This window comes from Centruroides vittatus, unplaced genomic scaffold, assembly GCF_030686945.1.
Source record: "Centruroides vittatus isolate TY-2023 unplaced genomic scaffold, ASM3068694v2 contig_875, whole genome shotgun sequence".
Lineage (NCBI taxonomy): Eukaryota > Metazoa > Arthropoda > Arachnida > Scorpiones > Buthidae > Centruroides > Centruroides vittatus.
The window spans coordinates 1,330,334-1,354,326 of NW_027122567.1; the positions used below are offsets into that span (position 1 = coordinate 1,330,334).

The window sequence follows — 23,993 nt, forward strand, 5'->3', positions numbered from 1 at the left end:
AAAAAATATTGAGCATATTATTTTTGCTCATTAAAAACTTATGAATGCTAGTTTATTTGGGACCACTGATATCTATTAATTATGGTAAAATATAATCTTTAAAAAGATGATTTTCTAATACACATATACATACATACATACGTACTGTACATACATATCCTCATGCTCTTAATCCAAAAAGGATGAGCAGCAGGCAAAAGAATACTACAATCTTACAAACTATTCATTCAGCAACTTTCTCCACATTTTCCTGTCCAGACACAATGAACTAAAACTATTAAATCTTTTACAGAGACTACTCATTTACTTAGTAATCTCAAAAAGTAATAGTACCTAAAACATACCTCTTAACTTCTTGCCAGTTTGCCTTGTACCTATCTTGATAGCCATACAGATGACATGGTTGCCATTCTAATATATCTGTCAGATGATTGCAGTAATTTAGCTAATTACATCCAATTCTCTTTTTACACAAACTTTTGTTTACATGATTTTGATTTAACATGAAATAGAAAAAAAATTTCATTCTGTTTTTACATGATTTGTATTGGTTTAACATGAACAATTGAAATTCTAAAAAAATTTTTTCATATTACAGTGTATGGTAATAAAAAAAATCTATCTGCAGTGTCAAGATGTTCTTTTCCATTTCCATTCTCAGCATGTGTAGCTAAAGGTGATCATGAGGACTTCAGAATATAAAATCTTTTTTAAAATCCAGTGTCATTATCTTTTCATTGTTGTATTTACATTTTACATTGAATTGAAAATATTTTTATGGCTCAGGATAGGCTGGATGCAAAGTTCGAACCTTTTCATAGACAAAGTAGCATCTAATTCTAAGTTTTAATAAAAGATAATAACAATGGTTCTATAAACTTTCTAAATTTTTGAATTGCAAATGCATCCATCTTGATACTAATTATATTAATAGATATAATTAATAGACGACAACAAAACTTTTGGTCAATTAAGAATATAAAAATTTCCTATCTGAAAATAACCTAATGTCTTTAATTTATGAGAAGTTTGATTTTTATCTATTAATATATAGTGATTGTGATAGTAAATATTGCCATATTTTTATACTATTTAAATAGCATAATTAGATATGTTATCAACTTGGTATTATAAACATTTTCAACAGTGTTGTCACTAATTTATTGGACTTTTCAATTGTCAAAGATGTAATTTAGAACTAATTGAAACTGCTGTTATTGTGAAAATAGCAAATTCATTTATCTATATGAAAAAGTTTGAAAGTTTTATTCATATTTGCTGTATAAAAAACTATAAGTAGAACTACTGTATGTGTCATTACATACTTAGTAGCTAAATATGGATACCTCATTATTATATACAAGATGATATTCAAAATTTATTTTTTGATTCTATATTCTCAGATTATTAAAACTGATAAAACAATTGAATTGTCAATTGATTATTTTAGAGCATTCTTTATTTCAAATATTACATATGAATAAATCACAAAAAAATTATTAACAATTTCAGATATGATTGGTCTCTTGTCCTTTAAAATAAGAAATATTAACCATAAAATTTTATATTTGAATTATTTTTAGAAAATTGAAAACTAGATATGGATTATGCAATTTCAATAGTGCGAAAAATGTGAATTCATAAGTCACTTTCAAACACATTAAAATGATTAAAGAGATGATTTCCATTATACATATAACAAAAATTAGCCCTGTTATCAATGGAAACATTTCAAAAAATTCATCTCGAATTCTGCATCATATTAAAATAATTCCATAAGCCAAAAACTAGAATATTGAAATATTTAAAAAAATTTTAGCATTAAAAGACATTTACATAGCCTTAGAAATGCATTGGCAATGGGACAAGTGTCAAGGGTGTGAGGCTTGAAAAGCACCAAGTGCTCCTCAAGCTTCACACCCTTGACACTTGCTCCTCAAGCCTCACAAACATTTGTGTGCCTTGAACTAAAAAACTAATGCATTGCCAAATTGAACATTCAAAATGGAAGAAAACACTTTGTTTAAATTATATACATATTTTTCTGGTTTATTATTTTCCTGACTGTTCTGTATACACAACAAGGGAAAATTATTGGAATTGTGTCACATTTGACCCTCTGAGTATTTTGCAAATCTCCTTGTTTTGAGATCTCCTGAACCCAGACGATCAAAAAACTGGAAAAAACATTTCCATGTGTGTGTGTTGGTGTCTATTTCATTTAATACCTCAGGATGGAGTAAAGATTAAAAAACGAAATTTGGCATGGTAGCTAGTGTATAAAGGGCATTGTTGGGCTGCAATTTGAAAAAATTGTAGACCCATAAATTTTCACTGTCTTGTCTTAAATCTTGAAAATGGAGTTAGATAGATGAAAGAGGAGACCAGATATGAAAACCTTAAAGGGAGGAGTCCCATATAGAAGTTCTTATGTAGTTCTTAACTATATAAGATCTTTGATGCAAACCAGAAGTCATGTTATTTCAATTCAAAAATTTTCCCCTGAAAGGTGTTAGATAGATGACCAGCACAACTCTCTTGTTAAAGGAAAACTATGATGTACAAAAGCAAGCCACTACTAATTTGAGGTGGAGTGCATATACTTTAAGGTAAATAAATTTAAAATAAGCTTAAAAATTTCAGCCTGGCATTGTGACAATGTCAATAAATAATTGCTTGTTGCTATTAAATTTTAGTGGTGAAAGGTTGAATGGGTGGGGAGATAGAAGGGGGTTACATGTTATATCTTGAGTTGGATTGGACTTAATAAAGATTTTACTTGTTAACATTTACAGTTTTAAAAAAAGTTTTTGAATACAGTACACATGCGCATACCATATTTGATTTAGTTTCAAATGTCAATGGCCATCTTAGTTGAAATAAGAATTGACCTGAAGAAGTGCCCAGAAGGGGTAACGAAAATGTTTGCCACTTAAACATTATTCACACTGGGTAATTGGTTCGTGAGTTTTAAGTTTTATTTACATTCCGGTGTTGTGCAGTTAAACATTTATAGATTTTTATAAAACTCATATCTATCCTCAAAATTAAGCATTTTGCCATGAGATTTTGTTATAAGAATTTTCTATATATATTTTTTTTATTATATAAACAAAAAATATAGAAAATTCTTATAAAAAAATCTCAAAACAGATGGAGCCATAAACAATTTTATTTATTTATTATGATTAATAACAAAAAAGTTATTTTTTTAAAAAATCTCATAACAGCTGAAAAAGTTATGCAATTCATTGCTGGATTTTTTGGTATCTTGGTGTAATTATTGCTACAGCAGTTAAATTCTTCAAAACAATTATATGATACTACTAATTAAATCATGTTTGAAAGAATACTTGAAATTTATAATTAATGAATATGTATAAAAAAGACTTTTAAACAAGTGAAAGCTTGAAAAACTAGCAACAGTTTATAATTTAATAAAATTTCATGAAACTATTTTATGTAGAGTTTTTTTTCATCAGCTTTAACTTATAATGAAATGTTCATGTTGCTAACTAAAAATCATTTTTAATTCAGCAGATTATTCTTTAAAAAAATGAATGATTTTGGCTGCATTTATCAGCCATCTTTAGGTTATAAGTACAGAACATTAACTGAAAAAACAGTAACATGTAGAATCTTTCATAGATCAATTTGATTTAACATTTAAATACGCATTTGTTGAGTACCAAATTAATTGAAGAACTAAACAGAAAATGTGAAGTATTACCATTATAAATAATATTGGGGATCAACATTCTAGTACTACATTCTCCATAGCTTTTACTTTCAATTGCAAAAAATTTGCTGTATAATACAAACTGTGCACTTGGAGTTTATAAGAAAACATTTGACAATCTGTTGGCATTGTTGCAATGATTTATGCAGTTACCATCTATGCTATGTTTCTAAATTTCAATAATTTCAGCCTGCTTGTTGACAATAGGATCCTCAATGACTTTCTTATATATGACATTGTCCTCCTGTATTGTAATTGCAGAGAATGCTATAGAATTGTATCCCTTCCTGCCATTCTGTTAGTGTTTTTTGAATCTTATTCTAAGGTGTCTGAATGTGTGTCTCATATATATGTAATTTTGTTGGGATCACCTGTCTTTCACTGGGATCCTGTACATACCCATTTCCAGATTGGGGTTTATGAGAGCTTTGTCATTCTGTAGCAAGTGTCATAAAAGTGACATACTGTCTAACACTAGCACAATTGTACAAACACATAGCCAGGGTTATGAATATCAAGAGTGGTTACAAGTGAAACATCACAGTATACCTCTCACTGCAGAATGACAAAACTCCTATATACCCCATTCTGGAAGTGGGCATATACAGGATTCCAGTGAAAGACAATTCCAACAAAACTACATTCATATGGGATATACATTCAGGCACCTTAGAATAAGATTCAAAGAATGTTAATACAATGCCAGGAAGTGATGTATCTCTACAGCATTCTCTGTAGTCATAACATAGGAGAACAATGTCATGTTCTGGGGTGAGGCACACATAATCAGGCTCATTGAGAATCCTATTATTAGCAAGCAGGCTGAAATTATTAAAATTTACAAACACAACATAATGGCAACTATGTAAATCATTTTAATGTCAACAGACTATTAAATGCATATAGAATGCTGTAATGCTAGAATCTTTATCCCTAATTTTATTTACATTTGTAATACTTTACATTTTTTGTTTTTTCTCAATTAATTTAGTACTCAATGGTTAAATCTTTAAATATTAAATTAAATCAATTCATGAGGCATTCCAGATGGTAACATTCTATTCAGTTGATATTCTGTACTTAAAACCCTTTTTTATTAAAGAGTAATCTGCTGGATTAAAAAAAGGTTTTTGTATAGCAAAATTGGACAAATCTGGTTGGGTACTTACAAGATTTCCTGAATTGTTCGTGTTTATTTCTGTTATAGCATTGAATTAGCTTATCTTATGTTGTCTAAATATTAAATATTTCATTATAAGAAAAAATATTCCTGATATATTAAAATTACATTCATACTACTATAATCTGAAATTTGTTTATTAGGGAGCATAATTTTGTTATTCTCTTATACTGCTTACAACTCATTTAGTATGACAATTTTTTTGTGTAAATAATCTAAATGAGAAGAAAATAGATTTGCATGTAGTAAGATAACTTTTCCATCTTTTTCATATTTCATACTAGTACTTACATGTTTATATATTAAACAAGTTAAGGTTAAAAGTATTGTATCTATTTTTATTTGATTTATTTAATATTATACATGTAAATATTAAGAATTTTGTCATTAATTTAAAAAAAGACTTATATTTTTCAAATAAATAATTATAATGATTTCATTCTTTCTCTATTACAGAAAAATCTATTATTAAAAATGTAAATACAAAAATTTAATAAGAATAGTAGTAAAACACTAAAATGAACAAAAGTTGAGAGATGTGATTAATTGAGATTTATTAAGTGTACAGCAAATATATATCAATGGAGAGATTAATATAAGTGAATAAGATTAACCATGAAATGATATAAGATTAGGAACTCAATTGAGATATAATACTACTACTAATAATAATATATATATTTGTATTAAAGATACTTAAAGAATATATATATATATATATTTATTTATATTCAGCAGAAAATAAAAAACATAAATAAATAAGTTGATATTTTTGTTGAGATTGAAAAGCAAAAACCTGCCACCTGGAAATGAACCTCTCCATAACCATAGCAAAATATACTGGTTGGATATATTAAGAATTGCACTAAACAGTTTTATTTCAATATGATTTTCAATTCACATGAATTGAGATGAATGGAATATAAATTAGAAGGAATTAGAATATAAATTATTAAAAAATTAGAGTAGCTGTGTAGAATAAAACAATACAATGAAATATTAATAAGAAATCAATATATTATATAGATAGGATTGAAAAAAATTTTAAAAAAAATGAGATCATAGAAAAAAGATTTAGAATAACTGTTATATAAATATAACATTCAACATTCTAAGCATAAATAATTTGAATTTCATTGAATAGGAAACAACATTTACTGTCCACATTAGATAAAAAGTCAACTTTATTAGTTGTATTGAATAATTTTAATAAAATTGACAAGAATATATGTTCTATGATATACTGGTTTCATTCAAGTTAATAAAAATATTCATCTATTGAAGACCATTAGATTATGTGATGAAAAGATTAAAATTAATAATAATGCATCAACAACTGCTTCTAGAAATATATGAAATATATGATATCATTAATTAGTTGTATAATTTTATTTGTTTCATACAGTAAATTATAAATTAAAAAAAAATCATAAGTTTTTAATTTTTTTTACTCTTAAATAAGAAAATTTTATCATATAAATGATATAGTTTATAGATGTTTTTGGTATATTTTAATGTCTATTCCAATAAATCACTCAATATTGATAAACAATATAAAAGTTTATCACACAATTTTAATAGCAATTGTATTTAAATTGAATCTATATTATTTGCTTTATGGAAATTTATACAGTATAATTTAAAGTATTTATTTTATACAGTTTAAAATTATTTCTAAAATTGCTGTAATGAAAGAAATTTTTATGATTCTATATTATTTAAAATTATAAATTACATTGTAATTGTTCTTGCTTGTAAGAATATTTCCAAAATGTTAGGAAATTAAAATATGTTTATAATTTATGAAAATAATATTGTTTTGGAAATTTTAAAACTGAAAAATTTGGCATAAAATCGTGATTATTAATAAAAAATGAATAACTTTTAAGATATTTAAATTTTGCTTTAAAAGATTAGTTTTTAAATATATATATATATTATTGATTTTAGTAAACTGTGTAATATAAAAATACATGTAGAAAACTAAAATAATGCTTATGTTTTTTAAAGGAATGACTGTAATGACAATGACTGCTACTGACTATGATGATCCTAATGAGGGTTCAAATGCCAGATTAAAGTATTCTATTGAACAAAATCAAGTCAATGAAAATGGAGAATTGATTTTTACTATTGATGAAGAAACTGGAGTTATCTCCACAGCTGTATGTTGCCTTGATAGAGAAACTAATCCAGAATATACTATTAAAGTCGTTGCCATGGATGGAGGTGGACTGAAAGGTAATTGTATCTATTATAAATATTTAATCTGCATAGATATAATTCTTTCTAGTTAATCTGATAGTAACATAATTTTAAATTGTATCAAAGAAAATTGTCAAGCAATTTATTATATAAACATTGCTTTTTTTTTAATTAGTAAAAGACTTATATTTTAAATTTTAACAGATGCTTAAGCAATTCTTAAATATAACATTATTTTTTTTTATTATTGTCCAAAGAAAATTTTATTAGAAACTAAATAATTATGAGCTTCAGTTGAAGCAAATGTCTACAATGCTGAATCAGCAGACGTGCTTTATTCAGTAGTTGAATCTTAGATCAATATCATCACTAGAAATGACACTAGCATCTGTCTTGATGCATTACGTACAAGTGTAGTAAAAATATATTTGTCAACAAAAAGTTAGAATAAATGATTTTTCTTTGGAAAATTCTGAAATATTTAAATGATACTTTTTACATATCAACTGGAATTGATATATTTAAGACATTTTACAATATAACAACTGAAATTTTCTAATTATTTTGTTTAAATTTTATAAAACAACTTCTAAATTTCATTAGAAAATAGTTCATACTATTAAATGAATTTGAATACCAATTATATGAAGAACAAATCTAATATAATGAGAAAATAATAAAATTTTTTATATATTAATGTAACTTTGCTTAAATTATGTATTTTTATTACAATAAAAATAAAATAGGTTCTTTTAATTTCAAAATTATAATGATCTTTTTAATGATTAACATTTATTTTCATTCACTAATTATTTTATAAACAATTTCAGTCATACCAATTACCAGTGTTAATTTCTCTTGATTGTTCTTGTTCTTAATTTACTAGAAATTAGATTATCATTTATAGTGTGCAAGCTTTGATTCTTTTTCAAATCTCATGACAATTCTTTGATTCTACACTCAATTAATCTGAAATTATTTATCTTCATAGATATTAGTGTAATTGATTTTTATTTATTTAACATTAGTATTATTTCCAAATGACTAGGTACTGGTACTGCAACAATAAAAATTAAAGATATCAATGATATGCCACCTGAGTTTACCAAAAAAGAATGGCAGGTAGAAGTAGATGAGACTGAAAGTGACAATATACCAGAAACTCCAATTCTTGTTGTATCTGTTAATGATGGAGATCTTTTAGAAACAAATCGTTTTAGTTATAAAGTGATTGATAATGCATTTGGTGCTGATAAATTTACAATGGTTACGAATTCTGATGGTACAGGATCACTAAAAATTGCAAAGGTATGAAATATTATTATTTTAAAATCTATATTAATAAATTATCTCAGAAATAACTGAACAATAATAATAAAATTAAAGTTTTCAATCCTTTATTAATATTTTTAATGAAAATTTTTATTTATAATAGAAATTGTTATGATCATTTTTTAATTGTAAAATTTAATTTCTTTATCAAAATTGTCAATAAAGCAATCTTATTAATGTTTCAATAATGTAAAATTCAGAGATTTTACATTATATAAATATTTTTAAAACCATTTTTTTTTTATCTGAAGAAGTTAAAAATTCTAAAAAACAGATTTAAAGTTATTTATAACTATTATAAATATGTAAAAACATATTTATGTATGTTAAAAATTACATAAAAAATTCTTACCTTTCTTAATATTTTATAAAAAATTATAATTAATTTGATATAATAGAATACTTTAAATTTAGTTTATTCACTTACAAGTTAGTTTCATAGCTGGAATAATTTTAATTTAATATATTTTAGAATTTTGATCATTTCTGAAATTGAAAATCCTGTAGTCTTGTAAATGTTAAATTAATAAAAACTTTTTGGAGTTTATTTATAATGTTGTTTGAAGAGTTTACCAGTTAAATAGGTTGAATAATAATATAGTATAATGTACTATTAAAATTTTTTAAAAATATATTTATTTTTATACAGTCTATTTTTTGTGATTGTATACTTAATAATTTTTTGATTTTAAACACATATTAATTTATAAATTTCAGTATTGAATAAACAGAATATATATTTGCTTCTTTTGTTTCCTTTCTACTATCATACTTAATATTAGAAATAGTTTTAGTGTGAGTAATATTTATATCTTACATACATATATATATATATATATAAATTCTGGCTACAACAGAAATGATGTAGCCAAAAAATACTGAGTGTGGGTCATTTACATGGCTGATGGCTTGCATAGATATATGTAAGCTACTGTAAAAAACACTGAATTAATTTTTGTAAACCAAACTAAACCTAACATTGAGGGGAAAGCTTAAAAGGATTTTTCAAAGGGTGACAAATGAATAAACAACGTAAATCCTTCTAAGTGTAGAAGGGGATGGGTTCATCAGCATTTCCAAACTTTTATGTACCTTGCACTTGGCTATAATTGGGGCTTCCCATTGCATGGTAAACTTCATAACTCTTGGTTAGTCAGGTCACCTAAAATAAGTAGAAGGCAAGGAAAGAAAGGAATCATATAGATTAGAGAAGATCTCTATGCCTCCTTTCAGAGAACTGATCACTGATCAGAGAGAAACCATCCAGGAGATTAATCCAGGAGGAAGCAATACAGAATGGGAAGTTTGAAGAAAGAGATCATTGATAGTACCGTCAACATACATGAACATCGAATTTGATAGGGGCTGGAGGAATCACAAGATTTCCTAAGAAGTTGAAAAGAATGGAAAGTTCCTCTTCTCAAAGATTGGCCACATGTCACAGGAAGGTGACGATGGGTGTACTTGATGGGTGTATGTATGTCCTATTAACATGGATGGTGGTGCTTACAAGAGTAAATATCCTTGCAGCTAGTTCAGTTGACCTTAAACTTCCACTCTTTACTCAATCTCCCCTGGGGAAGGATGGTCTCATTTGAATCTGTAGCAGCAACACTCCCATGTGTAAATATATTGTGTAAATGGTGTAAATTTGTAAATAAACTAGTTATAACTGCAATACAAGTAGTTTGTACCTGTGGTTTTTCCAGAGTCATTGTAACAATTGTTCAGTGAACAATGAGTTCATACTTTTCCAACTTGGGTTTATTTAAATAAACAAACAAAAAATGCAACATTCTGAAATTCCACAGATTTGTCTGAGAAATTTCAGAACAATGCATTTTTCAAAAGCTAATGCTAAGCCTGAAGCAGATTTATGAATAAATTGAAAACATTTGTTTGTTTATCCCAAGCTGAAAATGTGTGAAAAATATAAACCCAAAAAGTATGAAAAGTATTGCTTTGATGTTAGTTGTTCCAGCATTGATACTTTGAACAATGAATGGATACTTTATACCTTAAATATCCAAACATGGCTGTCTGCAGAAAATTTTCTAGGAAGGGAAGCTTGAAGACAAATAATTACATCAATAAATTTTTATTCAATTTTACAATTATCATTTGTGAAATTTTTTTTACTCAATTCCAGGAATCGAGTAAAAAATGTGCAGATGGCCATGCATCCAGAAAATCATCACTCCCAAGACCATTAGCAACACATTATTGTGTAAGGCTCTACCATACCAATGTGGATATGCATGTCATATGTAAACTATTGCATACAACATGCATATTCTGACAATGCTCAATAAAAAAAGAGCTAAACAACTATTAAATTTTATGCTTCTTTATCTCATGGATGTTCATGTAACTAGTATTCAAAGCTGATGTATCTGTTTTTCTATTTCATCCAGTGGTCAACTGCTTATGACATTCTTGTTTCATGTTATGTTTACTTTTAAACCTGAGATGGGATGGTAGTGGAGAGTGAGAGACAGAAGAGCTTTAGTATGGGAAACACCATTCCATGCCATCCTATATGACTACATTCTTAATATGTGCAGTACCATATATGGTAAGGCATAATATTTTCACTGATATGATTAGAAATCAGGATGAAAACAAAAATTCTGTTTGTATATATGATTAAGTTAAATTAAATTCTTACCATATAAATTTTAATTTTATTTGAATGTCAAAGAAATATTTTAATATATTTTATTTAATATTAGAGATTAAGTAAATTAATATCTGACAGGTTTTTTCTATGATGTATCAAAACTAATTTTTGTTACAATTGTCAATTGAAAATTTTTAGATGAGAATGTAATTGAAAGAAAATGTTATAATTTATTAATTGCATATTTCAAATACTAATTTAAATGCTATAAATTTAATGTAGAAAAATACTAAATCCAAAAACGAATCAAAATAAAAAATATTTTAAATTCTTAAAGTTTAAAATGCAAATAGAGAAGAAACATCTTATAATTAAAGAAAACTGATAATCTTCTTTCATAATTACTGATATTCTTGACACCAGTAGTTATAACAGACAATTATACTTCTTCACCAACATAATGTGGTGTTAAGAAGTGAAAGTGTCATATCTATATTTTTTATATTAATTCAAGTTATTACAGCACTCAAATAAAATATAATCTTTTTTCATAAACAGTAGATTTGTATATACAGTATATAATAAAAAATAAATATTCTTATTCTAATTCTGGCCTTAAGCTGTCTTGGTACAGCCCATATGAACAGACATTTGGCTCACAACAAATCTAGTCTATTACTTGAAATTTTGAAATTACTGGTGATGATTTGGATGTGGGCTACTGTGGAATGGATATGTCTACTGTAATAACCTTAAATAGCTTCGCAAAGTATAGTTAGCCACAAACGTTTTCGGTCCCCTAGGACCTTCTTCAGGTGGGATCTGAGTAGAGAGTGACCCTACGTTCTAAACTCCCGTTACGGATGCACTTCAATTCCTGCTCCAGATGTGTAGTATAAACAAACATCGCTGCGCATGCACTGGCTGCTGTAATGCCGGGTCGTACATCGCTTGCCATGCCTTCAAAAGTTGCTTTTCATCTTTAAAGTTGATAGAAAGGCCCAGGCAATCTGCTTTAAAGATCTCTAGTGCCTCCAAATACTTAAGATGGTGTGCCTGCCTGGTTCTTCGTATCAAGGTTGCTTTCACCCTACTTAGGAACGGGAAAGATCTAGTGGACATTGAAAGGACACCTGGTGTATATAGAATTCCACTCCAGGATGATAGATTCGATGGGGATCTGGTGCATATCGGTTCCATGAAAGATCTCTCGGGCAATGCATCCGAGAGCATAAAATGGATATCGAGAAGAAAAAGACCAATACTGCCTTGGCTGTATATGCCAGTGAAAATGACATTACGCCCGGGCTGCAGCAAGCGACCTTGATACGGAGAACCAGGCAGGCACACCATCTTAAGTATTTGGAGGCACTAGAGATCTTTAAAGCAGATTGCCTGGGCCTTTCTATCAACTTTAAAGATGAAAAGCAAATTTCGAAGGCGTGGCAAGCGATGTACGACCTGGTGTTATAGCCGCTGGCACATGTGCAGTGATGTTTGTTTATACTACACATCTGGAGTGGGGGTTGGAATGCATTCGTAACGGGAGGTTAGAACGTAGGGTCACTCTCTACTCAGATCCCACCTGAAGAAGGTCCTAGGGAACTGAAAACGTTTTTGGCTAACTATATTTTGTGAAGCTATTTAAGGTTATTAGAGTAGACATATTTATTAGTGCTTTGTTTTTTAAGATGGATTTTATTGTAGAATGGATCATGTGAACTGACATTTAACCCATGCCACAATGTGCATTTTGTAACTTATAATTTGGAAATAGCTGATCACAACTTGGCATAGGCTGCCATGATTGGGGCCCATATTGGACTAATGCTTAATTGGTGGCCATCACTAAAAAAATCAAAATAGTAAATATAGCAGTTATGAGACTTTTATCAACAAAATGTTTTTTTATATTATATTGTCAAACTTATTTATTACTTATTTATTGCTGCTGTTTATTACTAATTTCCAATCTTGTAATTTAATTTCTTATAAGCATTCATATATTTTTGAAAAATATTTGTATTAAGTTGTTTAAAATAGGTTCCTAACTTATTTTAATCACAGAACTCATTTTATCTTGATAAAAAGTTTATGAAACCTGACAATTTTTACTGATTATAAACAATAAAATAAATCAAAAAATAATTTATTGAACAAACAAAAACAAATTGAATTAATAATAATTGCTTTTCCATTATTAAACAGATAATTAATGTGAAAGATTAATTTTCACATATGGTTTTGTCAGCAAATATGATTTTGTCAGCAAATATGATTAGAGAATCGAATGCATTTGGTTTTTCTGCAAATAACTAAATGAACAGTAAAGTATTTGAATATTACTGTTTTACTTTAGCATTCGAATACAAAAAATTGAATATTTAGGAAAGAACCAAATAAGCCTACATGATTCTATTTTCCACATATGTGATCTATAATCTATACATAGTTTGCACATAGATCATAGATTATAGGTTCCTTTCTCAATAGAATGTTAATATTTTTTGAAATATTTAAATAAATTGGTATACAGATTTTAAGAATTAATTAACACTCAAAAACTAATCTTATTGCTGGACCCAAAATTTTTATCGGTGGAGTCTAGGAAATCCCTGGAACATAGTTGAGAACCTCTTTGTCTAAAATATTTACTGTTGTCATCATTTTGTACAATGTATAATTGCATTGTACAAATGTGCACTGCAGTTCTGCTGACACTGCAAATGTGCATAAAACCACTATTCATATGCTTAACCACTTCAGTCATCAGGCCAGTAATATATATTTACTCTATATTTTGGCATAAATTTTGTATATATTCTGATGCTAAAATTTGAGCCAGTCAAATGCTGCATGGGAATATAAATAACAGAAATGAGAATAAATCAAAAAATTTTAGTTTAGTTACATAATCTTTAGTAACATAGAAGGATTATTATTTTATTATAAGTTAAGTTTGTCTGAAGTATTTCAAACGTAGTTAAAATAGACTGGAATGCTCTGAATTTTTATAAAGTTAGAAATGTCTCCATATATGATAATCATATTACCAAAAAGAAAAATTTGATGGCTTATTTTTTCATACTTCAACGTATTCACTAAACTAAGTTTTATTAGTGTGTTTGTTGACCACTTATGATAATTTTAAAGTTTTAAGGTACATGAAGTCTACAATTATTTATTTTGTGTTATAATTGTAAAATTAAATTAATGCAATAAAAGAACAGTTAAATTATTCTATTAATAAATAAACTGAAGTAATCATTGTAAGATATAGATTAGATAACATTAACCCTTTTGAGCTTATTTCTAATGATAACATTAACATTATAGATTATATAAAGCTCATAATTTATGAGGTAGTTAACTTATGTATGACTTAAAATGATTGAAAAAATAGTTAAAACGTAAAACTGTGTGTAAATTCTAAGCATAAATTTGCCTTTTTAAAATCTATTTTGAATACATTAACAAATTATGATAATCTTCTAAGCCTCATTTGAAATATTTAAAAATTTAATTCTCATTTTTCTCAAATTTTAAAGTAATATAAAATTTAGAACAAATATAATTGCATTCCTTTTTAATTTATTTTTTTAATATTTTTAATGTAAACATCATCTGATATTTGTAAACAATTATAAAGTTTTAATCATACAATAGAAATAAATTGATATATATTGTATTTCTTCAATTAAACCTTAGGGGATTATTTTTAAAACACATATTTCCCAGTGGTTTTTTTTGAGGCCATTGTTTATTATTTTTCATCAGGAGATAAATTGGAAAAAATTGAAAAAAACAATTTATTGATTGTAATTATGGATTACAGCTACATTATTTGAAATAATTATTGTTATCATAGTTAACTCAGTTCAGTATCTTCCAATGTAGTTATTACAATTGTTATTACTATTGGTTATATGTGTCTGTTTTGATGTCATTGTAAGAATCAAGATCTTGATCACTCTTTTCTGGTTGCCATCTCTTTCCAATTCAAGTTTTTCTAATTACCCTTTGGCTGATAAACTCTTAACTTATAAACTTGATCACGACTTTTTCCATACTCAATATTCAACAATATTTATAATTTCATTTCAAAAGATGTTTCTGTAAACCTTGGAATAGAAAATGCTATCAAACTCTAGACAATTTGAAACGATAGAATTTTAGTTAAAAGTCCCTTACCTGTCACTCTAAATTACATTACTCTGTACAATGTAGTATTTCAAAGTTTCCCATGCTTATTTGAATTCCAAGATTTAATCAAGAAAATACAATAATAAATTTTGAATATTATCTTTTATCAATAAATAAACAGTACATTTTTCAAACTTTTTCAAATATTAAATAAATATAATAATTAAAATCACTGTTGAATTACGCAGAAAAAAGTTATAATGTATTCCTGAACCCAAAAAGCATTTATTTTTTTCTAATTATACTAAAATATCAGTTATTTATACAAAGAGAAAATCTTTACAGTAATGAAATACTTTTAGATTAGCTACATTATATATGTTATAAAGTATTTTTTTAAAATGTAAATTGGTAATAGAATTCAATAACTGTAAATTCTGAAATCTCATAAAATATCATTTACAAAAACAGTTTGTAATTGTGCAAAGAGTATTTTATAAAATATTAACAAAAATTAATGATGTAATCAGGACTGGCTCAAGATGTGTGTGAAGTGTGTATGAATTCACAGTGTGGTGCCAATAAGAAAAGGCACAGAAGAAAGATGGTTGTTGAAGGTACCTAAATGTTATTTATTTATATTTTGTTTTTTCAAATAACTTTTAAGTAAATATTATAAATATTTTCAAATTGTATTATATTGTAAAAAATTTTTAATTTAAAAAAAATGATAAGTCTCTAAAATAACTGTCATAAATGCTAATATCTCTGTTAGAGAATTAGTGAGTATTGTTAGTGTTATATATTTTAGTTGTGTTTTCAGAAATTAGTTGGAAATTTTTGATTGATGTTGTAATGCATAATTTTTCCTGTTTAAAATTATGGGAAATAGGCTCTTGGTTAATGTTTTCTTACAAATTTCTGATTTTCAGGAATAAATTACTGATGTAATACAGATTATACTTTTATATAACAAATTCTCTAATATTTGTAAAATTCATCTTTTAAGTACTTCACTTTATAATTTCTCTTAAATTAATATTTATTAATAGTTTTAGATTTATTTATTACTTACTAATTTTAGAAAAAAATATAAAGAATAAAATATTCAAACTTTAATCAGTTGGAAAATGCTTATTTAGACATTTTATCTTACATAACATGAGTTAATTTTGTAATCATTAATATGTAATATGTAAATATATATTATTATATATGTTACGGGCTAAGTGATTAATAGGGCTTCTTTATAATGCCCAGCCATTATGAATAATGACTAAAATGGCCATGCAGCTTGATAAATATTGATTTATTTATTAAATTGATCAGATAGTGACCAGACATTATGAGTAAGGCTACATTCCTTTGGGCAGTTTGATTTTCAAAAAGAAACTCCATGTATGTATTTTATTAAGAACTATTTATTTTTTGTGAATTGTTGTTTTTAAAATATTTTGGAACATGTGATTTTTTAAATGTATTATTAACTGTATAAATTAAACTAATGTTAACGAAAAGTTTTATTGACAAATTTAAGTTGATTTTTGATTGAAATATAAAGGAAATTTCTGGAATGTCATTTTTGGTATAACGTGTATAAAAAACTAAATATATTTTTAGTTTATTTATTCAAGTGATTAAGACTTTGATGACATTTGGCATTACATAATTTTTTTCTTTGTAGCATTTGCATCTATTAGATTTGCAACCAATTTTGCAGCGACATCAACTATAGTCTCAGCCTCCAGAAATTGATAACATTCTTGCACATTCTTTAAGTGAAATTTCTGCACACAGTATATCTCCAACACAAATGAAATTTCTTTACAAACAGTAAATTGGCTTCTGGAATATAATAAGTTCGATATGCCATATCTTATACTCAGTTTGTATAATATACCGAATCCATAATTAAAGAAATGAAAAATAAAAAACATTCAAGGTATACAAAATTTTGTGAAATATTTAAACAGAAAAAGACAGTAGAAGATTGCATCAATATCAAAGATGTAGCTACATTATTAAAACGTGGAAATTTGTTTTAAAGCATAAAAAATACATTCAAATATAGTATAAGACATTGATTATTAGGATAATTTTTATCTTCAACCGCAGCAACATTGCGTGAAATATTTTTTCCAACCTTGCAGGCTCAATCTACATCTCGTTCATGAATTCTTACTGTGTCATCAACATTAACTGCTAATTTGATATATCAATCATTTTTTCTGCTTGATTTTTAAGATTAGACAAAGCCATTTTCCTTGTTTTAGACATACTTTTTATTTTTTCTTCTGTGTTTGGATTTTTTCATCACCATTTTCTTGGTACATGAGTATAAATTTATATTGCTCATTGGCTTGCAACTGCATATCTATAAGGTCGACCTGATATCTTGAGTTCATTTCATTACTTAAAATTTGTTTAACTACCAAGCATAGGGGGGCGGTGGGGGCAGCCCACCCTGGGTGTCACCCCTAAACGGGTGACACCCGGTTGGCGTGTACCTAAAAAAAAAACAAAGGTCAACGGCTCGCCTCCCATGACAATTCCTTCGCACCAGCTGAAAATCTTACTGTGATTTATTCTATAAATCTGAACTTATACGTTGCGACATCGCATATTCAATATAGCGTTCAAGTTGCTTGAGTGCGAAGATATTACAATTCAACAGTGTTTTATAAAAGAGTTTAAAGGGTGACACCACAATATCTGCACCGGGTGTCACCCAGACTAGCTACGCCACTGCTACCAAGCCTTTCTTAGGAACATTCTGATTTTTCTGACAGATTTCACATAAGTTCAAGTAAATTATGATAATCTCTTTTGTAATATTTTTCTATTTTGTATTTAATTCTTTTTCTATGGTTTCTGCCACCATGGTAAATAGCAGTATGAGCATTATGCAATATCTGAAATATTTCTTCAGTATGTACTGTACGTAATATTTAATTAGATTATCTTCTATTACTGGCACAATTAATTTTTCTATTTCTCCAATAGATACAATGTCATATCTATGTAAATGCTACTGTTTTTCTGGTAACTTTAAAGTAACATTGGTTTTTCACTCTCTGGTTTTTTACCATTGTCAAATATGCTGATTTTGTAAAAGTTTGACTGTTCTGACCTTTTGCTGACATTAACTCATTTAACTGATTGTTGAAGAGGTTATTCAAATCATTTAATATTTGCTGCATAACCATTATTTTTTCAAAGAAGAAAACTATTTTAAGAGACAAAATAAAATTAGTGTTGCACAAGTTCAGTTATTGGCCACACGAATTTAAAATTTGATAATAAATGCAATACACATGCACAACTCAGATGCAAGTGCTGATTGGCTAATAATGTGCAACAAATTGGATAAAGCAAGTGCACATGTCGAATGATCACTCCTCAAAGTATTATCATCACTTTGTCCGACCAGGTGATAGCAGTATTCATAATGACTAGTCAATCTGATAAATTATGATAAAAAACCTGAAATTTATTATAATGCTTGATATTGTTTGTCATTATTCTTAATGGCTGGGCATTATGAATAATGTCCATATTGATCACTTAGTCCATAACATAGATAATAGTTTTAATCGTGTGTGTGTGTTACATAATGTCCTTATCTTTTTAGTATACTGTAAAATATTATGTTTTAAGAAATGACATATTGTATTTCAGCTAAATTTTTTCTGATTTAAATTAAATCTTAATTTCTGAATTAATTTGGAAATTAAAATTCAGAAATTTTAATTTTAAAATTTATGAATTTTAAATTAGTTTAGTTGGATGTTTATCATATTTTTACCAGATTTAAATAACTTAGTTAATTAAAATATATTTAACATATCTTATACTCAGTTTGTATAATATACCGAATCCATAATTAAAGAAATGAAAAATAAAAAACATTCAAGGTATACAAAATTTTGTGAAATATTTAAACAGAAAAAGACAGTAGAAGATTGCATCAATATCAAAGATGTAGCTACATTATTAAAACGTGGAAATTTGTTTTAAAGCATAAAAAATACATTCAAATATAGTATAAGACATTGATTATTAGGATAATTTTATGTTAATTATAATTTTAAATTATTTTGTATATATTTATTAATATAAATCTTTCCATGAATTCAAATTCAAGTTATTATTATAGAATATTCATATTTAAATATATTTAAAAGTTTATTATTATAATTAAGAGTATATTTGACTGTAATCTGAGGATAGTTTAGTTAAAATACACTTGTGCAGGATTAAAAGATGAGTTTTATATAAGTATGTTACAATTTAAAAAGTTTCTTAATTCAAATTGATAGCATTTTTTATATATCATATGTTTCAAATTTGAATAGTTTAACTGTAAAATTAGTGTTCAAAAATGTTATATTTATACAATTGTGTTTGTTTAAGATTTTTAATTAGAAAATTATAGTCTCCATTTTAAATGTCAGTATATTTAATATTTTGAACATTATTGAAATTTAAAATATTTTAATTGCAGAGAAACTTTGTGAAATTAGTTCAACTGGATTCTAGTTAATAAAAAGAGAAAATCAACTTTTTAAATATAGTAAAATTATTTTTATAGTTTTGAAAAGAACATTTATTTTATTAAATAATTTTGGGGGATTGAAAAGGTTGTTTCTCTCTTTCAAAATAAGTTACTGAATGACAGATTGTTTTTTTCTATAAAGTATTTTGTTGAGTGGATATTAATAGCTATGTAAATGATTTCGTATTTGATTTATTCTTAATTTGATGAATGGTAGAAGTAATTGTTTCTAGTTGGTTAGAGACTCTTATTAGAAAACAGTTAAATACACCTGTGTGGAGTAGTTGCTTTGTGTATTAAATAGTTTAAGTCAATATTTACATTTCACTATCTAATGGAATTTGATTGCATTCTAAGACAGCTGATGGAATCTGTTAACTTCACTTACTTTAACATAACATTCTCTGAAAAATTAGCAAATTATTATAGTTATACTTTAAATTTGTAGTTTTTAAAATTGCTATTTCAAGCTCAAAAATTTATCAGTTTATATTATAGCCAAAAAATCCTGCAATTGATATTTTGCTATTTAAAATATCTTATAAAAATTTAATTTTGCATTCTTTATTGCAGTGTTTCTCAACCTTTTAGGATTAGCAACACACTTTGAATTTAATAAGATTCTTGCAACACTTGATAATTTTTAAAATAAAAATGTTCAACATTTAAATAAATTACAGTTGATTTAAAAATTTTATAATAGGAAGCTGGAAAGCCACAACATTTATAGACATTACAAAAGGTTGGTATGCTGACATATGCACAGATGTGCACAACTTTTGTGATGGGGTATACTGATGCCACAAATTTTGCAACAATAGGCAAGTTAGTGAATATCTCCTTTTCTCTTCAGTTGGCTGACAGTAAAAAAGATGAAAGATAAATGAAATTTTAAAAAAGAGCTTATTCAAAATTCAAAAAATTATTTAATATTTCCATGACACACCTGAGACACTCTTGCAATGCAAGTGTATCACAACACACAGGTTGGGAAACACTGCTTTATTGAAATGCTAAACATAAAAATATATATAAATGGCTCTTAACAAATTTTATGAGGTCAACATTTTATATGAAAAGTGCTATGATATGCATTTAAGTAAACTTTAAGCTTGTTTATTTTATCTTAGTCAATTTTTAATAATGGAATTTAATTAACTAAAGCAAGTATATGGAAATAATAAATCATATACATGAACATATTCAAAAATATGTAGACATGACAATAAGTGAAAATTTAACAGATTTAAATTACAGACTGATGATACAACTAGAAAAGTATAAATGCATTAGTCGTCTTGTAAAACAAGCAGAGAGAACTGTATTTGTATAAAAATTTGTTTTGTGATGAAAGTGATTGCATAAAAGTATATTATTCAAAATTCTGGGCATAATTAAATGGAAAGTTTTACATTGTAGTACTTGTCTGTACTTCAAAGAAAAAGTGTATTCTATAAGGTAATCTATTTAAGTTATTACTCATCTTTTGCAAAAAATCATAATGTGACATGATTTTAATAAGAGAGATGATTTCAAAGTGAAATCAATAATTTTAGGGATGTAGTAGTAATCAAATTCTGTTTTAATTTTTAGGCTGCAATTTGAAAAAATTGTAGACCTATAAATTCCCACTGTTATCTGCATGGCTGTCCTTCTTTAGTCTCAAGAACAGTGTTAGAGAAATGAAAGTTGAGACCAGATCTGGAAATCTTAGGAGGCCCTAGTTAACTATATAGCTATATATTCCAGTTTGCACCATGTTATTTTAATTCAAAAATTTTTCCCTAAACAGAATTAAATGTATAACTGGCATAACTCCATTATTAGCAGGAAAAGTATGATGTACAGGGGCAAGACATTACCAAAATCAAGCCCTAATTTAAATTAAATAAATTTAAAATATGATTAAAATTGCAGCCCAGTATTGTGATGATGTCACAATAAATAATTGCTCGTATTATATTGCAAATTGTTTTGAAATACTCGTGGGGTCCCTCACTATACTATGATTGGATTAATAATCATAGTGTAACATCAAGATATGTGACATCAGTCAATTTTTTTTTTTGGGAGAACTGGCAAACCAAAATACATATATGGGGATTTTAACCATATATTTTTTGAGAAATTATAAACTATTACAGAAAGGAGACAGGAGCCTAGCCTTTGAATTTCTCTTCTAATACAAATTTATTTATATCAAAGAATTACAGTATAATAAGTTTCTTTATGTTGTGTATTCCATTCAGTATGTAACATATACAAGTGCATTAACTACATGGCTTCCTCAAAGAGAGAGTGAGTGAGAGCTCTGAAGGTGGATGAAAGATTGATAAATATCTAAGTCCTTCAGAGTAGTACCAAAAAAAACATTCCAATTGCACATTTGATAGAAGATCAAATTTTATTCTAACTTCAAAACATTTTCAACCTTTAAGGTCATCTTTAGTATTTCTATGTAAAATAGATTTCTAAAAAGAATGTTGGCTTTTAACATTAAAATTAATTCATATTTTCAAACATTCCATTTTCTAGTAAAGGAATTATTACAATTTAAAAGGGAGGTCAGACTATGTTATGATTTGAGTTATCTGCTAATTTTAACTCATACTTACAAACTCATCAAATAATTTTTTTTATTTAAAGTCAGTAATAAGGAGAGGGTCAGACATTTGGATCTCTGAATTAATTGAAACGTGATGAACATGTAGCCATTAACACAAACAGCTCTTTGCCCAAATAATATGACCCACTTCTTAAGCATTTCAAAAAAATAGGCTTCTGAAAATTGAGTGTTTAGTTTATATGTCTTTGAAAGTTTCACATTTCCTCAGAGTAGTAATAGCTGAGTGAAGAAGGTGTAGGCACTGGAGAAATAGGATGTACGTTCAAAACTTTGCAATTTTAGTTGTTTATTTTTATAAACTTTGCAATTTTGAAAAGCTTATATGCTCTTGGTGATGCAGTATATGTATTTTTAATTCCAACTTTTTGCATTCACTTTAATTTACTTTATAAGCTTTAAATATGAAGATGATAACAGTAATAATAGTGTTAATGATACGGTAAAATAATAAAACGATTATGTTACACACAAAAAATAAACAACTAAAATTGCAAAAGTTTCAAATGTATATCATGTTGCTCCAGTGCCTAGTGTCTTGTCAAGTTTTACATTTCCATGTAAAACTTCAAAAGCCATGCATTCCAAAACATTTATGAGTCCATAAATATTTTATCTGATTAATATTAGCAATTTGGGAGGCTGCAGAAAGAAGAAGACATTATAAATCAATTATTATGCTAAATTCTAAAATAATTCCTTTTCATTATCTTTGCATTCAGAAAGATGGGAAAATTTATATATTACCTCATGGTTTATTTATTATTTTTTTGAACAATTAATTTATTTTAGTGTAAACATTACAGCAGAAATAATGCACCATATGCATATACTCATTCAATGCTGGAAAGATCAGTTTTGTACCTGGATAAATGTTTAAGTGAACAACCTGTATATCTTCTTAACAAAAGTACACCAATTGGAATAATTTTGTAATTTTTAAAAAATCCATATTTTAGTTTGAATGTAAATCAATTAACAAAAACATAAATGAGTAGAAATACTGTATTTAGTGATAATTTTAAATTAAACAGCATGTAATAAACTAAACTAAATAAATAAATCTGTGAATTACAGTACATTAGGCATTCTGGAATAACAACAAATAGAATTTTTTTGTTTATTCGAATTTAAATAAATTTTTATTATTTTAAAATATATCTTAATTAACACACTTTTATTCATTAATAAATTTGTAACACACACATTTTCTGATAAAGATATAAATGTATTTATTTATTTTTTTTTAAATAAAGAAAAATAATGTACTGTACCTTAGCACAAAATTAATTTACTAAATTTTCCTATTTAATTACTTTAATGTTGAAATAACTATACATTGACATCTTATTTATTTATTTTTTTAATATAAAACAGAATTTAATAGCATTAATAACAACATGTTTTCCATGACAGTTAGTTTTTAGGAATAATTTCTTTTTTCTTATAATTTTGCATACTTTTAATTCATCACATTTTAAAATATATTAAAAATATAGTCTCAGGTAAAAAATCTAATTTCAAATATTACTTCAGAATATCAAATTACAGTCTAGGATAATTTTATAGAAAGATAATAAAGCATTAAATGTTATT

At 26.5% G+C, this 23,993-nt stretch overlaps 1 protein-coding gene across 4 annotated transcripts in view; it reads left to right on the plus strand.

Moving 5' to 3' along the window:
- Nucleotides 1-23,993, plus strand: part of LOC136982976 (neural-cadherin-like) — a 420,472-nt gene that overhangs the window by 331,035 nt on the left and 65,444 nt on the right. For all 4 annotated transcript variants that reach the window (XM_067279558.1, XM_067279559.1, XM_067279560.1 and 1 more), the window contains exons 19-20: nt 6,930-7,160; nt 8,173-8,432. In XM_067279558.1, the coding sequence (XP_067135659.1) occupies nt 6,930-7,160; nt 8,173-8,432 (491 nt within the window). The remainder of the gene's footprint in view (nt 1-6,929; nt 7,161-8,172; nt 8,433-23,993) is intronic.